Source organism: Cuculus canorus, chromosome 13 (genome assembly GCF_017976375.1).
Source record: "Cuculus canorus isolate bCucCan1 chromosome 13, bCucCan1.pri, whole genome shotgun sequence".
Lineage (NCBI taxonomy): Eukaryota > Metazoa > Chordata > Aves > Cuculiformes > Cuculidae > Cuculus > Cuculus canorus.
In genome coordinates this window covers 21,704,441-21,725,431 of record NC_071413.1, presented here as the reverse complement: position 1 = coordinate 21,725,431, position 20,991 = coordinate 21,704,441, and the positions used below count along the sequence as shown (strand labels likewise).

The window sequence follows — 20,991 nt, the reverse complement described above, 5'->3', positions numbered from 1 at the left end:
TTAAATACCAGTAGCATTGATTTAATGAGACATGATCATTTATGCAACATTAGTGACTTTGTCTTTACTTTTGCATTAATCTAGAAGAGTAAGCAAAATGAGAGCAATCACCTGAGCTTTTATGTAGGAGCTCAGGCAGTATGATAAGGAAATGAAGTGTCCTGGTTATGAGTGTAACATTACTGCTTGTGGAAGGCAGGGAAATACTTTTACCTCTGTGTCATTAGTGTAGGAAATCTTGGAAGACCTCAGCTTGTTCTGAAACCATATGAGATGTGCAGTTTAATTGTTAAGATGGGTCATCAGTGTCATATCATGCAACAAACTTCATGATTTGGGTCCAGTAAGCGTCGTCACCTCACGGTTAAACCAGTTGATCACATAGGTTGCTCAGTGTCACACTACATCAACAATTCAATTTGTTCTTATTGCAAAGGACAAATTTTATTACTGAAGTGCTGTAGCACTGGAGAAATAGTTCTCTTGGATTATTCTATGCTGAAATAACATACATTATAGTGGCTCATAATGCTTTGTCATTAAAACAAAAACCAGAGATAGCTTCACATTCGATGGTTGTACTGAAACAATCAGAAGACAGCTGCATTGCATGGTCTTGGAGTTAAATCCAATATGTACTGTACAGCTGTGAAATCCCGATAATTATATTTTATTTTGTTCTTTGAAAATGCTTCCTTTGTCCAAGAAAAACCTTCTGCTATTCAATAGTTAACTGTAAAAGCAAACAAGAAAAATCCCCTCTACATGCCCAAGCATACCTTAAAGTAACAAATCCCTAGTGAACCTTTACCTCTGCAGTACAGTTAATTGACACTGTTATAAGCAGGAGAGTCTTGGCCATGGTGTGTCCACCGAAGATGAATAGAAGGAACAGTGAACAAGAAATGAGAGCTTTCACCATTGGGTGCTAGCTGGGGTGAAGAAAATGAGCCTTGCCATTGGATTGAAAAAAGAATTGTCTCAGACCAGCTAAGAATATGGTGGTCTTGGCATCATTCAGTTTACAGCTGGACTTAAAAATCTTAAAGGTCCAATCTAAATGATTCTATGAGTCTAAGAATGAGTTCAGTTGCTGTATTAATTCAGCAGTAATGGAATAGCAGAAAACATTCCTACTAAACACATTAAAATGAAATAAAATTCAACAGCTGAGGAGTCCAAAGTCTATTATTTTTCTCACAGAAAATAGAATCAAAGACTATCTAGTTTTGGTTTTGAAAGGCATGATAATATAAGTAGCATCTGAATCTCTTTTCTTTTGACTATTTCATTAATTCTATACCTAAGTGAGAGATTTCTGTAAAACAAATCAAGGTGCAGCTTTGAATAACAGCATACAATTGATTTAGTGGTGAGAACAGGTTTTAGCCAGAGATGCCAGACTGCATTTGAACCAGCTCTGCAGGAATCAGAAGTGAGGAGACAGGGTATTGGCTCATGTTGCTGAAAGCTTCCCTGAGTTGAAATATTCCTTTGGCTGTAAATCTTTTTGCAGTGGTTTTGTTTGCATTTAAACATTGTACGTTGTAAGCTTTTCTTTACGTTCCTGTGGTTTGATGCAAAAACAGGGAGAAAAATATATTGGCACAAAGCATTTCAAAAACAGACAAAAGGCACAAGAGAAGAGAAAGTTCAGGGAATCTTAAATATTTTTAATAAATTTTTCTATATGAAAAAGATGACATTTTAGTGTCTCTCAGCAAACATTTAAGAGATTGACAGAGATCTTGCTTGATAAAGATTGCCTTTTGATAAAGATGGAAAAGGCTTTCCTTGCATTGGAGATAAGATAACCAACCATAATCTGCAGTGAAGCAACAATGTAAGAGTGCCTTCTTTTCTTTTTACAATTCACAGGAATGCTATAGTGGGTAGAAATAATCTCTGGGGCTCTTTAATTCATATTAGCTCTGTTCCAGCTGAGGGAAAAGGCTTAGCATCACTGTTTTTGTTATAATAATTTTGTCAACAAAACAGCTCTTGGTCAGGTAGAAAAACAAGCTTTCCATGAACATTACAAATTGGTCCCAGGTTCACTGTTTCATTACTGCATGTTCTTTACCTCTGTTCCAGACTCATGTCATCCCTTCACCTCCTGCTTGCTAGACCAAACAAATACAATTTTATCAACTTGTCCTTACATGTCAAGTTTCCTCACTGCTTATCAGTGTTCCTCTCTCTTCTGGGCTCTCCTCAGTCCATGCTTAGAGCTGAATGCTGTTTTCCAGCTAAAGCATTGCCAAAGGAGAATGGAAAACAATGGTTTAAATCTTCACATGGATAACTCAAGTGACTAAACCTCTGCAAGCATGAAAACGTTAACAAGGTAGTATAGAATTCAGACTTGAAACCATAAAATAAAAATTCTCAAGGTTTAGTTTGGTTAGTGCTTTATTTTTTATACATTTTAGACTACCTGCCTGGTGTAAATTTTTCTGTGTACATGAGTAGCACAGTAACGTATTTTAAAAAAATTTGTAGATTAGCATTTTGTGGATATGCACTTGTTTTTCTCTGTTGTTCTCTGGAACTCTGTTTTCAGCAGGCACTGGTGATAACTCCTGAGCATTATTTATAGCCTTGTCTGTTTAGCTTTCTGCTGGAAGGACTAATCTTTTAGATGTTAATTCCAGTACTTCAGATTAGTTTTCCCCAAATTAGCCTCAAACAAATTCTAGTGCAGATGTTCTTACATTGCAGGAAGTATCCCAGCGAAGATAAAGGTGTTGTATAGAGAGGAGAAAGGGCAAGGGACAGTCATCTTTTTACAAATCAGCAAAAGATAGCTGCAACCAGCGTCAAGAAGAAAAATATATTACCATCAAGTCAGAAAAATAGCCTGCTCCACTTACTATTCCTTTAATAAATCTGAATAGCTTTATTGAAATTTAATATAACTTCATTTTTAACAACTGTTAATTCTACTTTTGCCTTTTCTGAGCAACTGCAAGACAAAGTTTTGCTGATCACTTTGTATGTTCAGTCCTGAAGTGACTTCTTATTCCCTTTGCTGTTTTCCAGTCACCCATGTTTTATTTTTCCTTCCTGGGACTCTAGACATACTTCAGGTTCGAGCCTTGCTTCTTTCTGTAGATACTAAAGAACAGTTTGATTCTTCTAGCTATACTCTTGCTCAGTGTCCTTTATTCTATATTGTTCCGTGATATCAAGAGAACTGCAGAGCAGAGGCAAGGATAGTAGAAAGCTAACGGACCAGCTTGGTTACAAGCAGAATAGCAAACTGCTTAAAGCTTATGCTGTTTCACATCAGTGATGAACACATGAATGTCTTTGTTCAATAGCCAACCCATTACAGGCTTTATAAGAGTATGTATTTTTAGTGAGACAAAGCAAAATTATGCTTGGGTCAGGCCACTAGTCTGTTTTTATCAAAACTTTTCAGCAATAGCAGTCTTGTTTCACTAAACTACCTTTCAAAATACCACAAGACTCCCAACAGCTGCAACTGTCAAACCACTCCAAAATTTAAATATTTATATTACAAATGGGACAGTTATGAGGAAGTCTATGCATGTGACTACATCAACTTAAGTGTGTTTATAACAAGGCTTTGGTAGTAGCATAACTTGTTATGACAATACAAAACATCTCAAACTCACGCATTGATTTCGTCTAAGCAAGGTGGCAAAAATCTGATTGTGGATAGAGTTAATTATTAAATAACATATTTAAAGAATTCTATTTAGGCTTTTTTGAACACAAAATACAAATTTGTCTTTGTTTTGTAATTGGTTGCAAACTGTCTTCATGGGTTCTCTTTTAAAAATTTGAGTAAGCAAGATAGGAATAGTTCTAACTCTAAGGTCACAGCCTATTGGTGCTCGCACCAATTTGATGCGAGTTCTGTAATGAACAGTTAAGACTAGGGCTGGCATCCTCCTCCAGTAGGCAGCAGTTTCAAGAAAAGTGACAAAACTGTTTCTATGTCAAAAACATACTGACAAAAATCAGCATAGCCTGCCAGCTGGCACATCTCTCACTAAAGGATCAAGTTTCCAGCAGAACAACTGAATGGAATAATTTTTGAAAGCTGATAATTAAGTTTCAACAATATTGCCAGTTTCCCTCTTAAAAGTCTGTTAATATTTCCCACAGGTGAATGATTATCTGTTTTACTCTATTTCATGCCTTCTAAACAGGCAAAACACTGTGACAGCAGTTCTTTTCCTCACAAACAAGACATCCTTTTTCAGCAGAGATTGATCTTGTCTATTGAAAGGTCCCATTTAAAGTGCAGATTAAAGAAAATTCAGCAGCAAAGTAGATATTTAGCTCCTTTAATAGGCAAAACTATTTTCAACACATTCTGTGAGACATTGCTTTTAATTGTAACAATATATTACCTCAAGGCTACCTCTCTCTACAACTACCTGAAAGGAGGTTGTGGAGAGGAGGGAGCTGGCCTCTTCTCCCAAGTGACAGGGGACAGGACTAGAGGGAATGGCCTGAAGCTCCGTCAGGGGAGGTTCAGGTTGGATATCAGAAAGAAATTCTTCACAGTAAGAGTCATTGGGTACTGGAACAGGCTGCCCAGGGAGGTGGTCGAGTCGCCTTCCCTGGAGGTGTTTAAGGAACGGGTGGATGAAGTACTTAGGGACATGGTTTAGGGAGTGTTAGGAACGGTTGGACTCGATGATCCAATGGGTCCTTTCCAACCTTGTGATTCTGTGATTCTGTGATTCTGTGAAGGCAGTCTTAAAGCTTAATAAATTTATGTAAAACAAAATATATATATTTATGGTTCCAGCAGCATTGTAATATGTGATGTAACAAATTTCTTAAATCTTAGATGTGCCTAGAAAACAACATCACTGTTTATAAAATTGCAACTTGCCAAACTACTGAATTCAATCAGAAGTTTGAAACTGCAGAGAAGAAATGTGACATAGGGAAATAGAGTAATGTGGTTCTGCATTTGAAATACTTCTAGATTATACTACAAGTTATCATGTGAATCCAGTGCCATGAAGTGTGAAGGAATCTGACTGTGCCTTCAAAATCCCAGCATTTTATATAATCTCATTTTCATCATAATTAAAATAATCTTTCTACTTTCCCTTACAGTTCAGCAGAACCACCATTTCAAAATTATCGGCTTGGCACCTCTTCTGTTAAATTTTACCATTTGAACTGCAAAGATAGTTAGAGAACTACATAGACATAAGGTATTAACATTTTTCCATGTAATAAATAAATTTATGCCCCACCTCTCCAAAGTGCTGCAATCAGTGCTCCATTTTGAGAGGATATGAACTTTTATGTGTGAAAATAATTTATATGCATAATATAAGCTTTCCAAGTCTTACTTAAGACTCCATTGAAGAAATATTTCTCCTCTCTTAAGCCTTTCACTCTAACAGCTGGCTCAGATATGAGCTTAGTGAAAAGCAGTAATTTTTTTTTTTACCTCCTACGGTACCCTGTTGTTTGCTGTCCTTATTTGGAAGGATTTAGTAACAGCCATTCTTCCAAAGCGTGAAATCAAAAAAGTCATGATCCATATTCCTCCCTTCTAAAAATCCCAAAGAAATAAGGTGTCATCTGCCTTGAACTGTATTTGCACTGGCACACATTGCACTCCTCCTATCTCCGAGGTCCAAATCAGAATTTGTTACACCAGTCTTGGTAATTTCTGCAGGCAGCGGTTGACTCGACCTTTTAATCCAACTAGCTTTTTCCACTAGAGGCCTAAAATCACGGGCTGTAGGAAGGATTGACTTCAGTCAGTGGGTTAGGAGGAATTAATGTGAATCGTTGATATTCCAAATTACCAGTGCTCTGATCCATGTAAGAAATTGCAAAAAAAAAAAATAGGTCATAACAGCAGCTTATTTACCTTAGAAGGACAGTCTGGGCAACGGCTGCCTCGTCCTAGAGGACTGCTTCTGGTCATGGAAAGCACAGTCACTACAATCTGGGCTGCCCTTTCTCCAAGACACAGGCAAGTGTCCAACGATGCCCGAGCTCGGCCAGTCACTGTGGGGTAAGAGGTAATTGTCTCATAGTCAATTCGGGACAATATTTGCTGTGAGCGAAGGACATCGAGGATGTGGTTAAGGCGTCCTTCTGTCATGCAGCTCAGTATGGTCTGTCTCTGGCAAGCTAGGATTTGACAGCAGTTTCCTTTGCTGCAAGGATCTGGAGAGAAAAAGAAAAAATGAGATAAACAAAGTGCTCTTTTCTTCCAGAAGTTGTTGGCAAGTGATAGCATCAACACCAGAAACAAACTCAATAGAGGAAAGGAGCAGGAAGCATTCGTTTATTTGCATGCTTTGTTCAAAATTAGTCCAATGTACTTAAATCTTTTGTTCAAAACTCACAAAGATCAGATTACAGAACATAAACTTTTCTAAACGTTTTTAAGTGCTTGGATTGTGTATGGGGAGGAGACTTTCAGGTCTCATGCTGTTCATCTAGCATCTCTGTAAAACTTTATGCAGAGCAGCTTAGTTCAACATAGATGAAAAACTTTGTCTTGTAGAAAGTGGAAAAAGAGATAATAGGTAGTTCAGAGCAGCAGGACTGTTTGAAATGCATGTTGTAAAACTGGGAACCTGAATATATGTCAAAGCCAAACCAGTAACAAAAGTAATACTGTCAGCAAAATGATTGAGAGCTTTGGGTTCTGTCTCTTTTCACAAACTGATTAGAATACTCAGTACTGACATTAGGGTTTTTAGTCTACAGCAAAAGCATCGCAAGAGAATAAGAATAACCAAAAGCCATTACTGCTTTGGAGAACATGCTTCTGTCATTCTGATTTCTGATTGTTGCCAGTAGAGTTCTGATAAACTTTCCCTGCATAAAATATTCTGTTGATTTAACAAGAAATTATGTCATTACTTGGAATTAAATTGGAGAAGGATGGCCAATGGATGTGAGAACTCTAAGGCCAGCTTGTAAAAAGTTAGCAAAAACACTCAAAGCTTCACCTACAGGTGGAGGTAGGACTCACAAATCAGAAGCTGACCTTTCCTGCCTCTGTTCAATAGAAAGAAGTGAGACCATCCAAGTAAGGAAATGAATGGTCCTCCCTCCTTCTAGTCACCTGTTTCTCTAGTTAATAGCCACTTTTGTAGAGGTATGGAATACACAGCTTAAAGCTGCGAATAAAAAAAAATTCCAGACTTTAACAATTATACATTTCACATTCAATGCGCGCTATATTTTTTTATATTTTCACTATGGTCTTTTCAGAACTGTTCTCAGCCTGAATATGACCCTGGAAAAGAGCAAGCCAATGTTCTCAGTGGCCAGTACCTGAGCTTCTGAGAACATAGGAACAGCTACAAATAGACACGAGACATATGTATCAAGTTTGGAGGAGTTATTACACTAAATACCTGAAAATGTGCACAAAATTCAGAGATCTGAGTCCTCCAAACTCTAAACAATTTAATCACTGAAATCTGGCCAAGGAGAATATTATCACCTCAGACTGCAAATAGTGTCTTACCTGTCAGTACTTGTTCAGTTTGTGGTCTGTACTTATGAGCCAGTGGTGGTTCCCTATGCTGACTGCTTTCTTTGTCTGCAGTTGAACCAGATAAAGGAATCGTGCAAAAGGAACTTGATTTTCTACTGTCAAAGCCCTGGTGATCTAGAAAAAGTTTAAGATGAGTAAGGTGAGAGTTGAACAACAATAGAAGTTTATGCAGATGTTGGCCACTGCAGAAGGCTGGAACCAAAGGCTAACTTGTTTACTTACTTATTTCCAGCTGTTCTTTGGGCCCTTGTTAATATAACAGTCTTCCTAGGAAGGTTTTGGCATATAATGCTACCTGCTTCTGACTTTTTCAAATTATCTGTAGGAATTTGTTTCTGAAGTTATGGAATGTTCTATGCCGTTCATAAGTCAGACAAGTATTGATGAGAACCAAAATACTTAGAAATTCAGGTGTTGTAATAACTGAATTGATTTCCTGTGGCTCAACTTCTGTATCCAAAAGCGTGAGGAGTACAGAAAAAGCTTTTAAGGTAATTTATCTTTTCTTGACACAAATCTGAACACTTCAATTGGACAGATCCACATTGGAAAGGCAAAGGAAGTTATTTATTTAGGAATGGTGATTATCAGGATTAATTCATGAGCTCCTGGCAACACAGTCTTTTAAAAACATTTCTTCTTTTCTTATTAGCAGATTACAAACAAAGCAATTATTATAAGGTTCCCAGGCAGGACTTGTTTGGTCAAAAGAAACAGGTAATATTTGATGTGCGAGGGAAAGGCAGCTGTATATTACAGCCAGGGTTCTAAAAAATATTAGATCTATGCACTTAATCAAAAGGCATTGCGATGTCTCTGGTTTTCTGCAGTGACCTCACGCCTCTGATGATACCAGTAGAGGGCACAGCTGTACTCTGAGAAGGGACAATTTACATGGAAAATCGGGTGTATGTGGAAAACTGATAGCATTTATCCTTTTCTTAGAGTAGCTGGAGCTGAATATGTTCAAGGTACAGACCTGTCTTTGTTGTGCTTTGTGGGATAGGATTTGACAGACCCATATCAAGAATATTATCTCTTCCTGTATTATTTGCACTGTGAGCAAGTAGGATAGTTGATAAGCTTGGCACTACAAAAGGAATTTTCTTGCTGATTAAGTGGTTAGTTTTTTGTCGACAGGTGACCTGAAACAGATCAAAATAGAGACAAATTATCTTCTTGGAAAATTTTGTTCCAAACCCTTTTCTAAGCTGTTTTTTTCTTGGAATATATGGCAGCAGTATCACAGTGCAGGACAGGGCGAGTATGCAGCTGTTGAGCTTTAATTCAATTTAATTCAACATCGGCTCGTTATCTCGGGTCATTGTGGCAGCACAGATCCATAGGCTAAGTGTCCCAGGCTTTACTGCAGTTCTGGATTCCATCTGCAGCCTGTGCTGCCAACAGCCTTGGTTTCACTGGAACCCGAGCTAGCTCTGGATCGAGACGTGAGCTTCAGTGCTATCTCTGTATCTTTCAGTATCAGCAGGCCTGCCACGAGTGCCAAAATAACTTTGAAAGTGGGAGTTAACTGTATTTTGGAGTCATCACAAAGCAGTTGGCCTTCGTCTAAGAAAAGTGGTTGAAAATGCTAGAATTCAGCCTAGGACTTTTTCCAGCCATCATTTTGAACATCCTACAAGAAAGGCTGGATTCCTGCAGTTTCATTAGGACCTCTTCAAGAAGCAGCTCTGAAGTGGAGGACGTTGTGTTTGCAAGAGCAACATCAGAGTCAGCTGCTTGGAAGAAGGCAAAACCGTGGGGTTTTTTTGTTTAACTGGACAGAGTTCTTGTTAACAACTAAAAGGATTAGGGACATTTCCCCCTGCAGTCTTTGCATTATACATTGTCAGGGCTGGCAGGAGAAACAAGGAGCTTATGAAGTACTCTGGTAAGACTCCCATGCCATGTACTCACCTCTGAATTGCATATGCCTGTCTGCAATGTGTATATTTCTGAACCTTTGTATGCATTAAGTGCTCTCTCCTGGAAAAAATAGCACAGTGACTCTAGTAAGAATACATATGGTTTGTTCAATTCATAGTTGTCAGGAGCAAAAATTTATACCTACACTGCCAATTGGTACTGACATAGATATTGTATTTTCAGGTATGCTGATATGTAGTTAACACTGAATTGCATAGAGCAATTTTGCATTTTAAGACATATAAGCGGGCATAGACTCTGACACAACTCTACGCTATTACTGTTTCTGTTCTTTCAAATTTATTTTAAAACTCAATTTTTAATCGTGCATGGGAAGGTGAAAATAGCCCTGTATCAAGAGAGACAGAGATTGGGCTGGCTATAACACGTTTTCCTTTAAGTATCCAAACCGCAGAGATGTCCTGTGTTTTGGTATACTAAACAACAGGGATGTGTCCATGCTTGTTACTTTTTTCCATTTTGTACATCTGCAGCAGATTTGTTCAACTGTTTTTTTAGTTTATATACTTCAACACTTACGGACCAATCTGTTTTCCAGAATCTCCACTAGCATTTTCACAGTCATTTTGGACTTAGTATGAATTCAGTTGTTTGAACAATAAGTAGTACTCTTTGCTGCTTTAGCAAATACAAAAATAAAACTTTGCTCAAGAGAGACTGAAGTATTAGATTATGAAATACTTGGCAGTACAATCAAATAAACATCAACAGTAGTAAAAATTACTTGGACTATACCTATGCCACCTGTTAAAACATTGGTCAAGTCTGTTCTCTAATCCCAGAATGGGACTGCAACACGTAAAAATAACCCACAGAGTGCATTAACATGAACAACTCACATAAGCACAGCAATGAACCCGACCATGCAGCTCGGGTTGTGTAAACCCAGATGCAGTCAGAGTACTCGTTTGAGGACTGAAGCGTGTGTCACTACTTTCCCCACTACAGCTGTTTAAGTTAGCTGGATAGAATATAGCTGTATTTGTGGCAGTCAGATTTGTGCCAGATTTGCACCAGATTTGCCATGGCAATGCAGACATTTTGGATTTAGCTGTTTGGATTCAGTTGTTGGCCGTTCCCCACCCATTCCTGTAGTATCAGAGAACCTTCTTGGACCCTAGGACAAGCAGTGTCTTGTGACTGAAGCACATCAATTTAGAAGAAGTGAAGCATACAAAAAATGCTGATACCAGTATTGCTGCAGCAGGTACTAACACTCTCCAGATTTTGGAATTAATATCTCCTTACCAACCCACACAACAAAAATTGGCCTTGGTTCTCACCTTAATCTGATCTACTTTGTTCTCACTCACCTGGGTTTACCAGTTTGACTACAGCTGGTGGCTAGAAAGAAGTTATGGTATTTTTATAAGCTCAAGTAGCAGCTGACATGGTTTCATGAAAACCTCACAGAATCTATTTTCTGCAACTCCTGAATGAACCTATGAACCTGAAGTGCCAAAAGGTACTCTCCAACTCTCTGGCATATCCAATAAAACATTGAGTACAAAACCTTTCTTGGTTTTGGACCACAAAGATTGCAAGTGAAATAATCAGGTCATGTCCTTGTAGGAGAACAAAACTATGTTTTTGCACTAACCTTTGCATCCATCAGATTGTAGATTGCAGTGGAAATTGCCTCCTTATTTATACTAGCCAAAATTCCATTTAGAAGGTCTGCACATTCTGCAGAGGGAATAAAGCATTTTAAATACTACTTTGTATATGAAAGCATGTAAATATTTAGGCTTCAATATTGCAGCTATTGCAAACATATTATTTTGTTGAGAAGCTAGATGAACTACAAAAAATGAATTTATTACAACTTCCACCTCATACCTCCTCTTGGTTTCCTTTTTGAACTGATTTTAAAAAACAGTTACAATCGCATTAAAATCACATTTTCTTGAATGTTCATACAGATGTAGCAGACTTCTTTGCAAATGTTTACATGCGACTATAATTCTATCACAATAAAGCTACATGCAAATTGCTTCCTCAGCACTTGCCAATTTCAACTTTGAAAAGTTGCTCAAGTCCTCCAAGGTCACAATTGTAACATTTCTCTGCTATCTTTTTAGAAACACAGGATAAACAGAACAGTTCCACTAAAGGAAACAATAGTTACACACTTCAGAAAGGAACTGGTTATGCAGGAATCGAGACAGATTGATATTTGTTAAAATAGTATGCATAGCTGACAATATCCTTTCCTTTGTTACTTTATCTCCAGAACTGTGCTTCGTATAAGTATGTCACCTCTGCTAGGAAGCTTCAGTTAGAAAACACATCTACAGTACTGATGATCTGAAGACTGCTTTGCCTTCCACATCAGTTGTTCTGTGCTGGATTTAGAGTGCTGGAGCATTGCTCCCAGCAAGAGTAGATCCTTTGTGAATCCTACAAAGAAAGCAAACTCTGAACATTACCTGTAGTACACAGTCTGTATTTCGGTTCTTGATGCCAGCACAGAGCGATAAGGTGCAACAATCTATTCCTCTTGGGCAGATTGCTTGGTATAAACTTCTCTGAAATGCCAGGCCGCAAACTGCTGCAGATTCCCATCAAAACTTCCAGCAGGGTTGTCTGACCTGAAATTCGTAGGAAAATCTCACTGCAAAAACCATTAAATACCGCAGAACTCTCTTCAAATGATATTCAGTGTAGGTTATGTTGTGTATCTTAAAACAAAGGGTGTTTTTAAAAGCAAAAATAAAAAAAACAGGTTAACACTCTTGTAAGATAGATGTACTAACCTTTAACAATAACTGCAGCTGCTTAGTGCAACAGGCCATGTCAGAATAAAGAACTCTGTCCAAAAAATATCACAAATGACTATGTATACCTGCATTGTAAACCACATGCACAGATACCTCAGGTATACATGTAATTTTGATGAGTATGTTCTAAGCACGCAGTTTTATATAAAGCCTGACACCTGCATTATAAGACTAGAACACCTATTGTACAAAAGAATCTAGTATGGGCATCCACAAGCAGGATGAAAATATATATTATACTATTCTAGGCAGTATTTCTAGTAAAATACAGGAGTCCTCCTGAGTTTTGGCATGTAGAACAGAGCCCAAAGCAAAGAAGCCTTTCCTTGATCTCTCCCTCCATGAAACAGCAATCATTTCTAGACCGTGACAGTTATTATACAATGCTTTGCAAAACCAAGATATTTAATGCCGCTCACACTTTCATCTAAGAAAGTAAGAATCCCTGCTTAAGAGAGCTCTTAATGAACTGGCATTTCTGCATCAGGACTGGGAACTTATGGCAATTTTAAAAATGAGCATCCTGCTCCCCTGGTTGCCTGCTTGTCACTAAAATGTTCCCTGATGTAAAAAAAATTAGAGCTGTCAAATATAAAATGGTGTTCTTACAAAAGTCAAGCAGAAAACCCAACTCAGTAGCAGAGTGCTTCAGTGAGCACAAACAAGTGATATAAGTCAGGCACTAAGCTACACCTTTCCTCTGCAGAAAGATCAGCTTCTTTGGAAACACTGAGGATTTGTTGAGGGATTCTAATCTTTACACCCTATAGCGTGGGATGGTGTGCTGTAACAGTGATATAAGGCAAAGGAACATCTGAAATGACAGTGCTGTTTGCATCACAGTTTCTGTATAATAGGTCATTTGTGAAAAAGATTAGGGCAACACCAAGTCTCATGTGAACAATAGAGATAAATACCTTCAAAAGGTTTCCGTCTGCTTAGGCTCTCCCAACACAGTATTCCAAAACTGGGGGGGGAACAAAATGGCAAAAGGCCATCCATTAGTTTGCAATCCAGATCTATGCTCTCATTCCCAAGAGCAAGTTTATTGTTTTAAGAGAAAGGAGTTTCTCAAGACAGAGTCTATCCAAGTCTTTCCAATTTGATGAGGTTCTCTTTCTGCATTATTAAGTTTCAGTTTTCAACTGAGCTGTTCTTATAACGGTAGAATTGAATTTTTTTTTTTTTTTAAAACAGAATCAATTAGAATTACACTTCAGGTTACCACCTTATCTCCATTTGCTCTTGTGAATTTCATAACCTTCTGTTCTCCTTTCTCTATAATTTTGTGTTTTGTTTTCAAGTAATTTAAATAGCAACTGAAAAGTGCTGGTCTTTTTAAGCAGGTACTGACAAGCACATCAGTCAGCCTACCAAAACCTTGATACTGACACGTCCTTGATTCTGGCATGTCTAGTTTCTTCATTAAATTTTGATGGAGCTCCAAATACCTTTTTCCTTTTCTAACATCCTAGGAAGTAACCTAGTGATAGATATACATATATAACTCACAACTCAGATGGTACAAAATGCAAGTTTTTGATAAAAATCTCAGTCTGCAAATCCTGTAGAGGAGAGAAAGCAGCCTATGGCTATGGAGGAGTCAGAAGCAAAGTAATCAAGAGGGAAAGAAGCAGGTCTAGGATAAACATATCTACTTACTTATATATATTGCTGTAGTGCTGAACTACAGTGTTTAAAGTAACCCTTCTGCCTCATTTCCACATAAAATCTGAAAGTGCTTTTACTTATGTACCCTCTAGGAAATATCAATGTACATATAAGTTATGTGTACCTAAGTGATATATGTCACATACTTCTGTTTTCTCTCTTGCACCACTCTCTAGACACACCTCTATCTCATGCACCAAGTCACAAATGAGCATCTAAAATTGCCCAGGAATGATGTGCTGGAAGACGAACTGTGCCACCTGAAAGTAAGCCACCACTCTTCCTGTGTTTGCGAACATCAGGTTAGTCACATCATTTATAGACCTCCTCAAGTGTAAGCGTTATTTGACTCATCTTAGAGCCTGCCTCTCTGACATTAAAGCAGGAGTTTAAATTTGTTGCCACCATAGAAGCTCTGAGAGCAGAAGAATGGTAATGCTTAGAAGTTATTTATAGTGTTAGTCCACAGGCTCTGAGTGCTGATTGTAAAGATAAATGTCCAAGCAGACAATAGGTGCAATTTGAAGTTGTCTCATTTATGGAGACAACTACAAAGAAAGTAACATATCCAAAAGAAACATATGGCACTGGGTAACCTTCCTCCTTTGTATGAATGACTTTAGTAGAAGAGTATAAATGCTTGAGTAACTCAACGATTTACTCCAGCAGGAATTCCATAGGGTCTGAATTGGACACTATTGAGGAAAAGATCTTATTTTTACCTGGGCCTCCTCTAGTCATTAACTGAAGCCAACAACAGTTCAAACTTAGAAGCTGTATGGATTGCAGTGACTAGGTTTCCAAATGTCAATGAAAAAGTTTTGGCAGCTACATCAACTTCTTAAATATTTAGGTCTATTACATAAATATTTATACTATGAACTTTGAGAATGGTTCTTAACCTTGGTACATAATTCATCAAACATGGTGAGCATCAAATGTAATTCACTGCAGTAACTAGTCTTGTGGAACCCTATCCCATCACATTAAGAAGAGCTGGTATTTTCACAACACTGTAGAATGTAACAAGGACTAGGTATGACCTGCCCTTAGAAATCCCAATCACCTGTAAATATCACCTTCCTGGGAAGGAAGGCCTCCTTCGAGTATTTCAGGAGGGAGGTATACTAAATCCTGGCAGGTTCTCCAGTTGCAGTTCTGCAGGTCTGACCTCAGTTGCTGTTTCCTCCAGTTGGTTAGACCATAATCAGATATCTACAGAGATGAGAAAAAAGTAAACGTTATTAACAATACCTCAAGCCTTGGTATTAAATGGTGACTATTAGGATAAATATATGCAACCATAGGACAATCACTGGATTTTACATTAATAGATCAAAAGTAGAAGCTCCTACCTTGGCTCTGTACTGCGTGTCCAAAAGCACATCAGAAGGTTTCAGGCTGCAGTGGCAGAGAGCAGGCTTGAGGCTGTGAAGGTAACGCAGCCCTTCAGCCACATCCGACAGGATCCTTATGAGTAAGGGAAATGGAAGTTCTGGGTACAGTTGATGCTGAGTAAAACAAAATACAGCTTTTGGTAGTATGGGATTGTTATTATCACATTTTCATTTGACAATGAGCAGAAGTACAATACAGAAGCACAATACAGAAGCTAAGGAACCGATTGACTGGGACTACAGTCCATCATTTACATGCTGGCTGTTCCCTTTTGGCTGACCTTGTAATTAATTTTGTCATATAAAAGATGACTTCTTTCATGTACCTCATGGATGAGTGAGTGGAGGGATCCATTGCGCATCCATTCTGTCACTATCCCTAAAAGTCCATGGTACTGATAAATCCCAAGAGAAGGCAGGAGGCGTTCAGACTTACAGTGCCTGACATTTGCTATATCCTGAAGTAGGAACTTCCACTCCCTGTAAAAGAGAACAAGAGTTAGAGGCAGATTAGACTGAAAGGAATTTCAGGTAGAGATGAGATAGTGTAGCATATGGAAATAAGAGATGACCATACGGTTGAACACAAGCTAACATATTTCTGTCAATAAAACCAATATTATATAATCTTCCAGACTATTTTAAGAAAATGAAGCGATCCCTTGGCTAGTGTAATTTTCTGATATAATGTGAAAGACCTCTGAATGCTTTAGTATGAATGCAAGAGCACAGTTTAAAGTAGGACTGAATTGGCAGGCAGGAGAAAGCTGAATTATATGAAATGCTAGATTGAGTAAATCAATTTTTCCACCCCCTTTCTGTCCCCAAGAACTTGCATTGTACCTTTTTGCTATTAGTAAGATCCATATTTACAAGGAAATCATGATCTTCCATGCTTATCTAATGGGACCACATTATATAAAAGATATATGGTATCATAGCATATTGTAGCGTGATATAGAAGTGAAGCCAAAAATCAAATTTGATGTAAGCAGTACCACTGGAGTGACTTTACCAGGTTTGATTCAAGATCAGTTGCAAGGTAGACTCAGATTAAAGAAGTTCATTTACAGAGAGTAACAAAGCTTTGTTTTGATCATCGTGAGAAGAATAAAGTTTTATTGTCTAAGGATTTCAGTTACTTCTTTGGGCACAGAAAACACTGAACTATCAGTTCAATTGCACATTTTCATGAGAATAACAGAACTTCTGCTAGAGGTTCAGTTTTTGTTAATTGTATGTTTGATTTTAAAGAGCTGATTATCTCTACTCTATTGTACTTGTGAGCTAAAAATTCGTTGAAATTCAGTCCAAGTTCAGTTGATTTCAACAAACCTGGGGCTCGTTCTCATTACTCTAACCAGCCATTATGATGAGACTTCAGTTTCAGTTTCTCATGTTTATTGTGTTGATTCACAAGCCTGTAAACTAATCACTAGAAGTAATTCACAGCCCCACCTGTTTTAACACTTATTTCCACAAATCTAGATATTTATTATCAGTATGCAGATAAACATTTTGCAGCCCGAGTAAAACACAGTATTTTCCCAGATTCCCTGTACACTGTAAACAAGAGATCAGAACAATAGAAAGGGAAAAGCAAAACAGTGACTTTAGTTTCAGGGAGCACGTTTGAGTGAAAAGATGCCAAATCAGGATAGGAAATTAAATTCAAAGTAAAATTTTGCTTTCTGTAATTAACTACTTTGTTGTGGGTTTTTTCCTTTGTTAATTTAAAGAAAATGTGAGCAGGGGACGGAAGAAACTTATTCTTTAAACAAGCTCCCAAACAGATAACATTGACTGTGATTATAAAATTGCTGGATGTCTTTTGTCTAAAAGTAAAAAAGCAGCCATCCCCCTCCAACCACAAAAGAATGCTTACAATTTTTGACTGCTCCCAAACTCTGGCAACATTTCGTTTTTGAAGTATCATTGCCAATTTAAAAATATTTGTATGAAATACTGTTTTTTTCTCTCTTGCCCTTGTAATGGAACAGATTAAATACTGTGAATTCAAGTAGGACACTTATGTATTTTACTTTTAAAGAACGCCACCTGAATGGCGGCATTCTTGGCTAAGAAGAGTAACTAGTCTATAGGTACATATCAGACACTCCTTTTCGGATAAACAGCCAAGGTCAGCCCAACCCCTAAAGTGCTTTGGTCTTGCTTCATAAGAAGTAGCTTGTGCTTGTTCTTGGAAACTGTGTTTTTTCACACACTGGAATTTTGTGGTCAGTAGGCTGACGCCCATCAGTTACTGCTCATTTATTTTTGTAATTAGAATGTGTACACATCTCACTGCTCTGTAACCCCGACCATTACAGCAGTTAATGTAATAACCTCCCTCCTCACTGTTCTTCACTCCCTGACCTGTACATGCTCTTGGAGATTAAATTCACCCGATATCCCTTCAGAAACCTCTAGAAATATGCAATACCATAGCATGCTGAGTATTGCTGATCAGAGTTTGTAGACATCATTTTAGCAGAGGTAATGAATGACTTCAGGATTAAGCTCTACTTCTATAAAAACCTACTTCTATAAAAAGAAAACATAGAGCTTGTTTCTCAGCATAACTGCCTCCAAAGTGCCTCTTGGCTAGTTGGGGTGTCTAGGAATGGAGATGCGTTTAGGGATCAGCTGATCCCAGGCGTGCTATGATTCATCCTGCTGCCACCGCTGCGGGTCTGTGCTGCCCACCTGCGCGCTCAGTTGGACCAACAGGACACACGTACCTCTCTGTAACATCCTGGCTGCTCAGCACCTTCACTGAGATGTGAGTGCTCCAACGAATGTGAAAGGCTTTGAGTGCGAAGCCTGAGCCTGTCCTGGTCAAGGTAAAGTTATCCAAATCTTCCTGGGCTACTGCAGGTAGTAATTGGGCCATTTCTTGATGGCTGGCTTGGAAGAAAAAAATGACACAAAAGAAACAAGTTTTAAGGTCTACTTCTTGTCACTACTGCCAAAGCTGAGTGAAGTTGCACTACCCCTTCCCCAATAATTATTACTCAAATCCAGCCGCCTTCCTTTTACCATTCTGTGTCAGACTCTCCTTATAAAGACAGGAAAACCACACTAATCGCAAAGGTGTGTCTGGACCATAACTCGCCATCTGAGGCTGCAAGGTGCTAATTAATTACTCATTATTATTTCCATCTGATGACTTGCAAATGTTGGGCCACTATTTATAATGTAAAATGTGCTTTTAAAGTGATACTGAATTATGTAGACAACAAACTTGTATTTCACAGTTAGATGCTAGACAAATATAGTTTCTCTGGTTCTCACAAAACAAAGCAATTATTCAGTAACTCATGTCAGTGTGTTCCTCATCACTCTTGCCTATCTTCTTTAATACAAGGTCACATGTCTATGCAAAAGCAAGGTAAAAAGCAAATTTCCTGCTGCTGTATGCTGGCAGAACTATGCTAAATGAAGCTACGTCTTTATAGCAGTCACAATTTGGCCAATACTCTCACTGCACAGTACCTCTCTAAGGTCATCTGAATGCCTCAGATACGCTGCATGGCAATGCAGGTGTATTAGAGATAACCTCTGGAAAACATCACTGTGTTACTACATAAGTAACATTTTTAATTACATCTGTAAAGCTACATTAGACTAGAGATAACCAAAAATTGGTGGTGGAAGAGGAAAACAAACAAGCCAAGAAAACAGGTGGGATAAAACCATTGGTAAGGACTGCTGCAAGATCAGTGGTCAGCGAGTCAGACGAATCAAACTGGAATACTCACATCAAGGTCCAGTAGACCAGGGCTCGGAAGGGAAATGCACGAGGGAACTGAAGTAACAGGGCCAAACACTTGAAGTAACCAGTAAGTACTGTTGAGGGTAAGTTGTTTCTTTCTAGGAGATGGTCTCTACAAAAAAAAAAGCTCCTGGGATGCAAAAGCCCTGAAAGTCTTCTAGCTTTGAGCAGTTCACTTTCCCCCCACGACTAAAATTGAAACGAAGTCCTGAAGACAAACTAGCCTATGCTCATGGCTGAACTGCTTCTTGTTCATGATTAGTTTATTTTTGGTTAATCTCAGCTGTGCTATGCAGGCACATTCACAATCACAGAGGGGTCCTAAGCTATACTATTATAAATAATAATTTACATAGCCAAAATAATTTACTCACCTCTGAACATAGTGCAAGGAAGATCAAGCAATGAATGTAGGGTCTGAACCATTCCTGAAAGTATCTACTTCTATTTAAAATTGAATCAAGTAAAGCTTTAACCATTTTCTAAACTCTTGCCAGCTGATTACTTGGATGAAAATAAAAGCTAGCTCCTATTTGGATTTGCAAAACCTAATTGTATCTAGAGATTTTCTAAAACTGAAACAAAAACAACTTCAAGCTTTCTTTGTAACAAACACCATTGTCCCTTCGACTGATTTACTGTTGTTTTTTTTTTTAACCCTAAAATGAGATTTTAACCTTAACATGAGAGATTTTTTGTTTATTTGGGTTCCCTCACAGATTCCCAAAACAGTTGGAGTGACCAATCATGGAATATTGGACTATCATGGAACTACAGATAAAGTCTCTCCCTACCCTCTCAGATTGCAACTTTGGTACCAAAGCCATTTTGTCAGTAGTGCTACTCTTCTAAATGCTTTTTCTCCTAGACCTTTTTAAAAGCTCACTATCAAACTACCAAACCAGTTTTTCTTAGGTGAGCTTTGCAGTGAAGGGTTTCATATTATTTTTCAATACGACACCAATAGTCCCAGGAAACTTTGTCATCTTCCCCTAGCTGGGCAGGCAGGAGTAGGAGAGAGACTGCTATAAAAACTTTTATTTCAAGTTTCTAATATTTTTTTAAGTGTTAAATGTACTTCTAAAAGTTTGCTAAAAGTAATTCATAGCAAAGATTTTTTCCCTGGTATGAAAGAAACCCTACGTTGTGTTAATATCCAGATGTCACATAAAATAAACTGGAAAAAAAATCAACTTACCTCTGGAAATATGGGCATAAAAACTATGGAACGATGGAATGAAACTGCTGTGGATATCAAGTGGGAGTTGTCTTTGAGCCGCATTCAAACACAGCTCAAGCCTTCCTGCCTGTGAGTCAGCTGTGTTGTTGATCTCTTTTTTTATTGGCTGCCTGCAAACATCTATAATTTCCTGGTCAGACATACAAACAGTAACTCTTTAGTGACTGCAGATGTGTTTTCACAGGCTGATTCATTAACAGCCTGTAATTAATGAGAGCAATTACAGAAAAAGAGGTTGAATAGCTGCTTTTCCCACAATAAGGAATGCCAAGAGAGAAAGCTATATAACAGTGAAAAACCCCATATTAGGTACAGCCCAGATGAAGAAATTGTAGAACTGCATGCAGATTGTGCATCTTATTACAACACAAAATTCCCTCAAACTTTTTGAGTCAATTAGATTTTAAAACAGGGCATAAATTGCTGGTTTTGCCATAGGTAAGCATAGTGGTAATATTAGGTTGCAACAAAGTAAGGATCAATTGGCTGTCAAGTAGCCCTGCTAAGAAGTATGTAGGGGTTATAGTGGAAGCTGAGTTGATCATGAACCAACAGCGTGTTCTCACCACAAATGGGGAAAATTGTGTACTGCGCTATGTTAGAAATGCAGTCAGTAAAATGAGAGAACTCACTATGCTGCAGTACTCAGAAAT

At 38.1% G+C, this 20,991-nt stretch overlaps 2 protein-coding genes and 1 long non-coding RNA gene across 3 annotated transcripts in view; 1 reads left to right on the top strand and 2 right to left on the bottom strand.

The window, feature by feature from the left end:
• LOC104055927 (Y+L amino acid transporter 2) overlaps window positions 1-5,995 on the bottom strand; it is a 42,725-nt gene extending 36,730 nt beyond the window's left edge. Inside the window, exon 1 of the mRNA XM_054079168.1 lies at window positions 5,879-5,995. The gene's annotated coding sequence lies outside the window, so the exon portion shown is untranslated. The remainder of the gene's footprint in view (window positions 1-5,878) is intronic.
• The window catches only part of LOC128853539 (uncharacterized), a 37,547-nt gene that overhangs the window by 5,768 nt on the left and 10,788 nt on the right, over window positions 1-20,991 (top strand). The window contains exon 3 of the long non-coding RNA XR_008452137.1: window positions 14,103-14,228. This is a non-coding gene — a long non-coding RNA (uncharacterized LOC128853539). The remainder of the gene's footprint in view (window positions 1-14,102; window positions 14,229-20,991) is intronic.
• Window positions 1,579-20,415, bottom strand: LOC104055928 (receptor-interacting serine/threonine-protein kinase 2). Its single transcript, XM_009557117.2, has 12 exons — window positions 20,297-20,415; window positions 18,065-18,230; window positions 15,650-15,803; window positions 15,282-15,437; window positions 14,993-15,141; window positions 13,173-13,222; window positions 11,905-12,066; window positions 11,076-11,161; window positions 9,446-9,514; window positions 8,508-8,673; window positions 7,499-7,642; window positions 1,579-6,180 (listed from the first exon to the last, which is right to left on the bottom strand). The coding sequence occupies exons 2-12, from the start codon at window positions 18,214-18,216 to the stop codon at window positions 5,858-5,860; spliced, it is 1,611 nt and encodes a 536-aa protein (XP_009555412.1). The 5' UTR covers window positions 18,217-18,230; window positions 20,297-20,415; the 3' UTR covers window positions 1,579-5,857.

Coding starts and splice junctions, on each gene's coding strand:
- LOC104055928 (XM_009557117.2), bottom strand. CDS start 18,216: ATGGCCCAATTACTACCTGCAGTAGCCCAGGAAGATTTGGATAACTTT. Junction 15,804..18,064: donor AGCCAGGATGTTACAGAGAG/GTACGTGTGTCC, acceptor TCTCTTTTACAG/GGAGTGGAAGTTCCTACTTC. Junction 6,181..7,498: donor AACTGAACAAGTACTGACAG/GTAAGACACTAT, acceptor TTTTCTCTCCAG/ATCCTTGCAGCAAAGGAAAC.